The 11,222-nt window shown below is 37.8% G+C and overlaps 2 protein-coding genes across 3 annotated transcripts in view; both read right to left on the bottom strand.

Annotated features, from left to right (window-relative positions):
• LOC107754203 (double-stranded RNA-binding protein Staufen homolog 2-like) overlaps nucleotides 1–8,596 on the bottom strand; it is a 51,551-nt gene extending 42,955 nt beyond the window's left edge. For both annotated transcript variants that reach the window (XM_016570573.1, XM_016570574.1), the window contains exon 1: nucleotides 8,486–8,596. In XM_016570573.1, coding sequence (XP_016426059.1) covers nucleotides 8,486–8,563 — 78 coding nt within the window. In that variant the 5' untranslated portion in view covers nucleotides 8,564–8,596. The remainder of the gene's footprint in view (nucleotides 1–8,485) is intronic.
• Nucleotides 8,597–9,097: 501 nt separating this feature from the next.
• LOC107754214 (double-stranded RNA-binding protein Staufen homolog 2) overlaps nucleotides 9,098–11,222 on the bottom strand; it is a 95,047-nt gene continuing 92,922 nt past the window's right edge. The window contains exons 13-14 of the mRNA XM_016570586.1: nucleotides 9,521–9,634; nucleotides 9,098–9,106 (exon numbers count right to left, since the gene is read on the bottom strand). Of these exons, the coding sequence (XP_016426072.1) occupies nucleotides 9,098–9,106; nucleotides 9,521–9,634 (123 nt within the window). The remainder of the gene's footprint in view (nucleotides 9,107–9,520; nucleotides 9,635–11,222) is intronic.

The raw sequence follows: 11,222 nt of genomic DNA, 5'->3' as shown, positions 1-11,222 counted from the left end.
AACCTTGGTCAGAATAAATTTAACCATATAAAACTGAGGTTGCTACAATTTTTACAGATGTTACTGATTTTAATAATGAACAAAAATTTACCTCTGCATCCTAACTCAAGCTACTATCAAATGTGCATTTCTAAGAGACAAAAAAGTTATATTACTATTAATATTATCAGGCAACCCAAATCTGTTTCTTGAATTATTTATTTTGTTAAGGAAAATTAATGGTCTGGTTTCTACAGCTTTCACTTTGGAGCAACAATCTGGCTTTAAACTTGAAAGAAATAAAGATTTGACATTTATCGTGATAATTATCGATATCGACTGATATGAAAAAAATTATTGTGATAATTTTTTTGGCCATATCGCCCAGCCCTAGTTTCACTATTGAGCATTTCTTTACTGTAATACAGCATTTTTACTCTAAAACATTTTTTTTAAATTCAAATAACTATTTGTAAAAGGATGTACAGCAAATGCTACCATTATGTATAAACACTTTACAATTAAAATTATTTGGCATTTTCTTTGCAAAGGAAGAGTTATATATACTACTTTTCAAAGGTTTACGGTAAGTGAGATTTTTTTTTTTTAAGAAATAAGCTGTTTTTAACATTGATAATAATAATATAATTTATTGACCATCAAATCAGCATATTAGAATAATTTTTTATTTTTTTATCAACATTAATACAATAAATGTGTATATATTTAATAATACAAAATATATAAATGCATTTAAGAATGTTTTAAGAATGGCTTCATTTTCTTTATCAAAGAAATGAAAAAAAGAAATGATATTTTGACAAAAGAAACAAAATCGTTTCTTAATTTTAATTTCTGAGTAAAATATCACCTGGGTATGACAGGTTTTGTGAGATTCACTCGTCTATCCATTTCAAAGGAACCAAACAGAACATGATTTAGACTTGAATTGATTAACTGATAATCACTGCTCACTCTTCAGTTTGGGCAAACAGTATAAATTCATACACCTCCCCAGATAACACTAATCAATGGCCATTGTGCTCTTGGCACCAGGGTGCTAATGAACGTCGCACTTAGCACATGAGGGCAAGGGTGTGAAAAAACAGCAGCTTCGTGTCAGAAGAGCTCAATGGAGGTATTGTGGTCTGAAATAATCATTTTACCACTAACACCCACATATGCAATGGAACTGGCAGATAAGGCAAACATATGTTCTCACTCTGCTACTAAGCCATTGTTTTGTTTCGCTCCTCGAAGAATAAACAAAAGCTTTTTAACAAAGATTAACAAACCGAAAATGAAAACCAGTTTTGACGTGAGCTGACTAAATCCAACAAACATTCCTAGCAACTTTGGACTATGGGCATGACAAACTTATTTTGGAACTCAAGAAAAAAACTTAGACAAATATGGGTTAATTCAATAAAAATCTAAAAAGATCCTTTTGGCATTTAGTGCGTGAGCTCGCTTGGATTCAAGGCTGCATAAATGTTTAAAATTAGCATTATTTAAATGGTAATACCTGTAAAACCTGACACAAATCTGCTAATTTCTTCTTGGTGAATCACAGCCAAACCAACTGAATTATGCTCATTGCACAACTCAACACCATAGCAAACGTGTGTGAAACTAAACTCAAAGTGAAACTGAGATTAAAATCTTGTGGCATTGAAAAATCGAGTGGGAAGCAGGACTGTGGCACCGTGAATGAGTCTGGCACTTAAGAGTCCGTCAAGGTGCTAATGTCCTATTATCAAACCCTTTGTGCTTGGAGAGACCTCTTTAGGTATCAACAAGTTGCCCTTAATGTGCAAGTTCATGTTTAGATTAGTGGCCCGACAATCGTATCCTCTGGCAGGCCGATTCAAAGCTTGTTGAGGGATGGGCATTGGAGGGGGGTCAATGAGGGAAGAAGAAAAGACGTTTCCCTCCCCTTCGCCCTATCATCTCTTGACGCTTCGTTTGAGGCCCCCCGCATTCTAATGCGGCCAACTTTGAAAGTCGTTTCCTAAGAAAAACAGATGACAGACATGCGAGGGTGAGTGATGGTGCAATGGAAGGGCTTTGTTTTCTCACCAAAGCCCGCGGCTGCTGGTGCGACGGGCCGTCAGGGGGGTCTCGATGGGACGGTTTGAGACAGCAACGTTCAAAGACGGGCTAATGGGGTCTCGGCGCAGTGTGGGACCGCTTGACAAATGGGTGCTGATCAACCCACTAACTCCTGCTGAAAGCAGGGGCTCCAAACATGGGGAAAAGTCGCCTCTAAAATGGTGAGCTTTGGGGGATGGAGGGAGGTAAGGGACTGCTATCACTAAACGACCTTGCGTTATCATTATTCGTTTTCTACCCGACACGTCGCAAGCGGTGATAGGAGCTGGCATTCGACCCGAGCGGCTGATGATGAATGTCCAGAAGCAGAAGAGATGTTAAATGACACTAAACATCTTAAACGAGTCAAAGGGAGACAGACTGAGTCTTCACTAAAAGGAGGGATTGACTAGAATAAAAGTGGAGAAAACTATTTAAGTCCTATTTAATTTAATGCTATTGTCATTTATCTAAAAAATGCACCCATCCCAATATAACAAGCTCATGTGATTCCACACACACGAGTCTTTCAGTGTGACCAGTGTAAGGTCAGTGAAAATCCAGCTGCTTCTATTAGGCAAGAAACTGCAGGAAACGTTCTGGGGGAAACCACATGACAAAGGCTCCAACACAATACCAACTCCAAGAACTTCTAGTCTGTTTTTTTTTAAGCCTTGCAGACTTTGTGTGCATATATGAAGAGTTCATTTGCAAAAACTGATAAACGCCACTTAAAAAAAAAATGAGCTGATTGCCATGCATTATTCTCCACATGTAGCGCGATCTGAACCCTAAACACGTTTTGTCAAAAAAGCCGGTTTTGTCCACTTTCAAGGCATCGCGAGTTCACGTTTTACTGCAGAAGCCGACAAGCGCCCTTGTTGTTTTTGAACAGAAGCCGATAAGTCCATTTTAGCGAATCAGCGCGCTGTATTCAGATCAAGTGACAAGGCTACTTTCACTTTGAAAAGACGTGCTAGCTGAGAGGAGTTTCATCAAAGCTGACTAAAAGTGATCATTGATATTACTTGGAATGCGCAATAAAAAAAAACGTGATTTCTGAAAAAAATAAAAATAAATATGGAGTTATCGGTTTTTGCAAATGAACTCTTCATATGTAGATGCCCACCTATATTCCCATCTATAGGCATTTGCATATAGCAACAATCATGGAATAAGCATAAAACAGCTCTTATTATTATACAAGTATTAAATTTCTTGTTATTTTTACCATTACCATACTTAGCTTTTTCTTTCTTTCTTTTTGGTATTTACAGTACAATTCAAAAATCTGAGGTCAGTAAAAAAAATAATAATACATTTTAATTCAGCAAGGATTAATTAAATTGATCAAAAGTGACCGTAAAGATATTTATAATGTTACAAAAGACCAAGAGCTTGTAACACTCTAAAGAGAAAGGAAAAAATGAAATCGCATCATATGACCCCTTTAAATTCAATTTATATGAATACATATTATTATTTTGCAGTAGTGTAACGCACCTCCTGAGTCAAAAATCTCTTCCATATTAGAATGTGTTCAATCCATGTCTGTTATAATTTAGCATTGAATTCAGCTTGATTTGCCCTAAGCCTTTTTAATATCGTTTGAGCCTATTTTTAACATAAGATCAGCTATAAACATCATAATACTTTGCATAATTAAATTTAAAAAGTATTTTAAACCTAATGTGAACTTTTCCCTCATCATGTAATTCAATGAACAGGTCTTTGCTTAGTGGACTTTAAAAACACAATCAGCCATGGAAAAATAATCCTCTTCGAAAAATAATCCTCCTCCAAACAATGTAGATTAGGTAAGACAATTTTGGTTGTGCTTTTATGTAAACAGATTTCCTACAGGTGCCATTGTAGGCGACAGAGACATTATGCAAGGCTTAGTCCGTGTCAAAGAGAGAAGACGAGAACAGCTGCCGAGTTGAGTAACATGCCGAGACCCCTGACAGAGGCGGCCTGCTGTACTAACGTCTCCAGCCCTGAGCCGGAGGAGACTTCAAACGGCCCAGCACCCGGCAGGAGATCTTCTGAAGACGGACACAGCAGCCTCTCGGCCATGAATCAGGCCTGTCAATAGCTGCCCATCCTCTCAACAGGTGTCCGATTGTCGCACAATCACTTTCTCCTCGCTTGTCATAATGAAAGAGCCATTTCCCAACAAGTGGAATGCATTCTCACCATGAACGGGCTTCCTGTTGCAAACAAACAAGCACATAATGAAACATACAAGATCCAAGGGCTACAATTAATTGCTCGAGAACAATGTCTCAGTTCTGTTAGGAAGTCAAAGCGAAGATGTTGTGGGACACCAGGAGAACTGGTCTTTACACAGTTATGTAAAAAGACTTTCAGAACTTTTCATGCTTTTTATGTTTCCCGCAGACTGAGCTGAAACAATCTGGCTGAAACTTTAGAGAAACAGTTCACCCAAAAAAGGAAGCTTTATTCCATGGGACACAAAATAATGTATTTTCTGTTGTAGCTTGCACTTTTCTGGATGATGTTTGAAACTTTGGTAGAACTTCACATGCTATTGCCTCCTTAAAGGAGGAGTTCACCCCAAAATTTTGTCATCATTTACTCACCCTCTTATGTGTATAACCTGTATAAGTTCAACACAAAAGACGATATTTTGAAGAACCAAACAGTTGTTGGTTCCCACTGACTCCCATAGTAAGGAAAGAAATACTATGGAAGTCAAAGGAGACCATCAACTGTTTGATTACCAGCATTCTTCAAAATATCATCTTTTATGTTCAACATAAGAAAGAAATTCATACAGGTTTGGGACGACATGAGGGTGAGTAAATGATGGCAAAATTTTCATGTTTCATGGGTGAACTATCCCGTTAAGATGAATTGATGTTGCATTCTTCATGGTAAGTTGTTTTTGGAAAAAAAAGCATCAACTAAATTAATAAATGTAAATGTATTTTATGACAAATGTTGTTATTTGTCCATGCAATGAAAGTCAATGGGGTCCAACATTGTTTTAAACCTCACTGAATCTCATTATACGGACAAAAAAACAGCCGAAACACTGCTTAAAAACATCAGAAGGGCAGAAATTTCATTTTGGGTGAAATATCCCTTCTGACTAGGCCAACTCTTCAAACAGTCTGCCAAACGGCTATTATATTTTTTCTATAGGACTAAAAACAGAAAGCAGCCAACCCGTAGTTGAGTTTCGAGAACTTCTGGCCTCTCCCGGTCAGCTCTTAGTCTTCATTTGGGAACTTCAGAAACTGCCAACTTCAGATCTCCCCTGATGTATGAGGTTGCACTATTCCCAGGCCTCAGCTTGAAGGCTGGATGCAAAGGCTCTTGGGAAAAGAGCAGCCAGCTGAGCACAGCGTGCACACGCAGCAGCAGCCAAATTCGCCCTGTCACATTCGATTTCAGGGCCTCCATGTTGTATAAGCAACACCTCGTGCAGGGTTCTGTGAGCTCCCCGCTTTGACATGTTTGTTGCCGCTGTGGGCTGACACTTATGTTACTTCAGCTCTGTAGAACATGGACAATTTAAAGGCCCTAACAAGCCAAAAATGGACACGCCGTTCCTGGAATCAAACACTCTGGGATCAACATGCTGGACCAGTTCAAGCAACTTTCGAAGTACTATTTTCACAGCCGCACTAACAATGACACGAAAATCGATTAACAGAATCAACTGCATTCAAAAAAGACATTAACCAAAAAAGACGTGCAGCTAAGTATGTATTTTGGCCTCCAGTCAGTTCGTTACTCGAGGCAGACGACTGAATGCAAACATATGTTGGGCAGATGGCATTGCGTAGCTGGCACGGGGTCGGCGGGGGCGCTCAGCTGTATATCTAAGACGCCCAGGCCCTCCAGGAATGCACATGGAGGGCCAAGGATCAGGGCAGGAGGGGCGTCAGGCTATGGGGGGCTTGAGGCCTTCATCGGCAGTGAGAAAGAGCAGGGCCCTGGGCCCTCTGAATTGACAGGCTCTGCAGGAGCCAGGAAAGTGCAGGAGCAACTCTACACAGCTCTCTGCAGGACTCTGTCAATTCTACAAATGAGTATGTGTCAAAAAGTGACCTGGGACTGCAATGGGGAAACATCACACGGCTCACGTCCAATCAAAATCCTGTGAGTTATACGATACAAAATGTACTGTGGCTGGTTTAGGAATGTAAATCAAGAAGACAGATCAAGTTTGATGGATTAAAAACATGTTATACACTGATAGGACTCTTCTCTTATGGACTGATAGTCTTCGCTCAGCTTGAATGACAGTATACTGGTAATCTCCAGGAAAGAGTTATCAACGGACCCCATCACATTCCCACTGGCTACACAGTTAGTGAGATAAGACAGTCCATCTGAACACCCCAGGCACACGTGCCTCAGCCCACATGCATCGCAAACCCCATCCGTATACATGTGAGGTTGATTCCTCAACCTTGATCACGCATGTCCAACTATCACCTAGTTGTTAATCTCATAGTCTTAATTGACAGCGCTGTGCTTTGCTTGAAACATTTTACATAGTAACGATTACCGTCCAATTATTGTACACAAATGTGTTTTCTCCAGTAGTGGTTTAGCATGGATTCAAATATCTAGTTTACTCTTCGTGATTTGTCCTCCAAATTTTTTTTTCATTTAATTTAAATTTAAAATGTATTTTGTATTTATAACTATAATATATAAAATAAAAATTATAGTTATATACATTTATAAAATGTATTCCTTATATTTATTTGTAGGCCAAAATAGTGCTGCCTTATGAATGCAAAATGGCAACATATGCCAACAATAAAAATAAAAAAAGATTTTTAACTTAATTTTGATTGGTTTTATATAGATTTTCTAAATCTGAGAAGTTAAGACACACTCATCTGTTATAGGAAAGACCATTGCGTCAGATGATTTTGGTCACAAGTCCTTTCGGACAAAATGTGAAGTTGTTTTGTGTTTTGCCTTTGTAGGGCAGAACGGTTTCTTAATTTTGCACATTACAAAACACTGCATCAAAAATGGCAACACATTCTGATACTGGGGCATGTTGTCACAAAAGGTCAACGTGTTTTTCCTATACAGAAATCTTTCAAAAATAAGCCCACCCTGAGAAATATTCAAAGGGAGTAAAAAGTGTGACAACCAGTCCCCGGTTACCACAAACTACACAGTGATAGAGAAAGAGCCCTGCTCTCATTCTTGCTGAAGTGGATTATAGTTAGAAGCATTTTCTGCAAACTGTGGGGCAGAGGAGCAACTTGGGCCAAAAAGTGTCACAATCCAGAACCACCCTGGGTTCATTGTTCTGACTCCTTTTGTGGCTGGATGCCACTGTACTAAGGAATCTGGAAAAGAAAGGCTCCCTAACAGTCGGTCATGCACCAGTGCTTTTGGCAACAACAAGTCCATGGCCTATATTGCCTTAATTTTGCTCTGGCGGCTGTGTCCCCACAACAGAAATCCCTATTACTGGTTATAGAACGGGCTTTATTAGAGAGTGGAGCTTTGAAGGGCAGAACAAAAGAGCATCCTATGTTTAGATTAGATAATGTAAGCAACCGCTTTTCTGCATGGATGACACTACACAATAAGCCACCTCATGAATACTAGCCAGTCCAGATCCTAGGGCTCTTTTTGTTTCATAATTACTGCAAGAAAAATGAAAAAAGAAAACCTAATCAAACGTGATCTCGTCTGTCACTAAACCACGCTTATCATTAACAATGGGGATAATGGCTGTGCGTGTTCCGATTGCCTGAATGCTGAAACTGTGCTAGTAAGTAACTGGCTGCGGATAGTCAGATATATCCAAGGAAACTCTGCAAACAAACAATGCAATAAAATATCTGTGCATAACATGTTCTCCCCAATGAATCTTCATAATGAACACCTCTTATTGACAGCACACTGCGTGATGCTTTCAGATCTGTCAGCACAAATGTGTCAGTCGGTCTGACATTTTCCCAATATCAGTTTGGTATTCCAAAGCAATCAACAAATCGGCATGGAATGTGGTAACTGGCTTGAAAAAACGTGGGAAAAAGGTGATGAAATACCAGCCTGCTGAACAAATAATTTCTTTAAAATCATCTGTATTTGGAACTCATTTAACATAACAAATGTGAAGAAACCCAAAACCTTCGGGCACTTAAGTCACACTGACAATGTCTGAATGTCACTGTTTTAGATGCAAAATATCAAACCAAGTGACATCAGCCAACTGGTGTTACAGTAATATTAAATACTTTTTCATAATTTGAAATGTTTTGTCTGAGTGAGATGTCTTTGAAATTTTACATTTTACATTTTGTTAAATTAAAAACTGCATACATTAAGTGTAAAGATAGATAGAATGATAGAACGATAGATAGAACGATAGAACGATAGATAGATAGATAGATAGATAGATAACCTGGTCATGGCTAGCTGAAATGGAGCTCCCGATGCCGTGGAAGGTCATCTGCACAGGTGAGAGGGTCAGGTAGGTCATGAACTCGTTGTCAGTTTGCCGATCTGAGTACTGCACCTGCATGAGACGAGAGACGGAGGGAAGGGAGTATTAAATATTATGTGATACAATTTACAGCATGTACTGCACTGCGGTTCTGACCTTGGAAAACATTTTGTGGGAAAAGTACAAACTGGATCCTCAGACTTGGCTGGTAGTTTGTGCTCACTTTTACTCGATAACAGCAGTGGTTTTAGATTTTGATCTTCATCCTCATGAATGGTTCACAATCTATGCTTTCTCAAGCGCTCGAATGGCGAATGATAGAGTGATTTAGAGGCGAGCTCTGGCCCCGTTTGGGGTTTCTGAGAACACCTCTGCACGTCAAACTCCACTCAGCAACACCCAAAGGAGTGTGTGTGTGTGTGCAAGGATTTTGGACACTATGCTGGGCCACTTTGATCATGTTATGCCTGACCTATATACATATCCAGGCCATTTAAAATAATTTTTTACTTGCAGAACATACAGAAACTGCTTTTTCACTTGATTACTTTTAGATTTATTTATTTTTTTTTAGAATTTCTGGCTTGAAAAAACGTGGGAAAAAGGTGATGAAATACCAGCCTGCTGAACAAATAATTTCTTTAAAATCATCTGTATTTGGAACTCATTTAACATAACAAATGTGAAGAAACCCAAAACCTTCGGGCACTTAAGTCACACTGACAATGTCTGAATGTCACTGTTTTAGATGCAAAATATCAAACCAAGTGACATCAGCCAACTGGTGTTACAGTAATATTAAATACTTTTTCATAATTTGAAATGTTTTGTCTGAGTGAGATGTCTTTGAAATTTTACATTTTACATTTTGTTAAATTAAAAACTGCATACATTAAGTGTAAAGATAGATAGAATGATAGAACGATAGATAGAACGATAGAACGATAGATAGATAGATAGATAGATAGATAGATAGATAGATAGATAGATAACCTGGTCATGGCTAGCTGAAATGGAGCTCCCGATGCCGTGGAAGGTCATCTGCACAGGTGAGAGGGTCAGGTAGGTCATGAACTCGTTGTCAGTTTGCCGATCTGAGTACTGCACCTGCATGAGACGAGAGACGGAGGGAAGGGAGTATTAAATATTATGTGATACAATTTACAGCATGTACTGCACTGCGGTTCTGACCTTGGAAAACATTTTGTGGGAAAAGTACAAACTGGATCCTCAGACTTGGCTGGTAGTTTGTGCTCACTTTTACTCGATAACAGCAGTGGTTTTAGATTTTGATCTTCATCCTCATGAATGGTTCACAATCTATGCTTTCTCAAGCGCTCGAATGGCGAATGATAGAGTGATTTAGAGGCGAGCTCTGGCCCCGTTTGGGGTTTCTGAGAACACCTCTGCACGTCAAACTCCACTCAGCAACACCCAAAGGAGTGTGTGTGTGTGTGCAAGGATTTTGGACACTATGCTGGGCCACTTTGATCATGTTATGCCTGACCTATATACATATCCAGGCCATTTTAAATAATTTTTTACTTGCAGAACATACAGAAACTGCTTTTTCACTTGATTACTTTTAGATTTATTTTTTTTTTTTTAGAATTTCATTTTTGCTAGTGTTTTTGGTTTCATAAATAATTAAATTTCATTTTAGAATGAACAGTTTCTAAAAACACTGAGAAAATTCAGTGGATACAGATCTATATTTCTGATCATAGAGACTTGGGAAAAGTGTGAGTTGTTCCATGGGAAAAATGTCTGGACAGCTTGTTACAATGTGTGAAAGTCTGCTTCCAGAGAACTTCTTAGCACAAGAAATTTCTTGGACTAAATGCTGATCATATATTTAAAATAAATAATTGTTACTGCATAAAACTGAGAATCCTGAAGAGAAGATGAATGAGTGCAACAGCAGACTGAAGGAATCTCACTCCAAGAACGTGTGTTTATGTTCAGACTTCAAGTGGTCTGATGGGCCAGATCCACGGGGCATTCCGCTGTGAAGTGTGTTTTAAAGACAATGTTAACAACACGGTTTGCAAGAAGCACAATGTGTGATTGGCGTTTACAGCTCCAGGAAACAGGAACTCTGACATATACAAACATCTTGTGTCTGGTCAAGAGAAGAAATAAATGGCTGCACTGACTTGGTTAATATTTCTATTATATTCTGCACAAACAGATCATGTTCTTCATGTTATTATAGGAATGCCATTTCAAAACTTTCATTTGTCAAGTAAAAATAATGTGATAAAAAAATGTATCACATTAAATGTATAAAAAATTATTAAAATTTCAATCGATTCATTTTTCTCAGCAAATATTGAAAAATGCAATTAAGTGCATTTACGTTAATTAACCAATCATCATATACTGAGTAACTGATTTGATTACAGTTCTTAACCAATTAACAGCCCTATTTTATAATTATAATAACCCTCTTAATATTATAAAATATAATAACTAAACTAATTAAACATAATATAAAAGTAATATAAAAATGTATAATATAAAAACTTATTTTAAAAATATCTTCATAAGATTGGGAAACAAAAATCTAAAATAGGTATATATTATTAGTTATATATAATTATGTATATTTGTATGACATTTAAAAAATTATCTAAATATAAAAATATTAATAATAAAATATCTACAAATATTTTATATAAATATAAAATAAAAT

This window comes from Sinocyclocheilus rhinocerous, unplaced genomic scaffold (genome assembly GCF_001515625.1).
Source record: "Sinocyclocheilus rhinocerous isolate Xijiao unplaced genomic scaffold, SAMN03320098_v1.1 scaffold442, whole genome shotgun sequence".
NCBI classification, from domain to species: domain Eukaryota; kingdom Metazoa; phylum Chordata; class Actinopteri; order Cypriniformes; family Cyprinidae; genus Sinocyclocheilus; species Sinocyclocheilus rhinocerous.
Note: the sequence above shows the minus strand (reverse complement) of the source record. Positions and strands in the feature narration are given on the sequence as shown.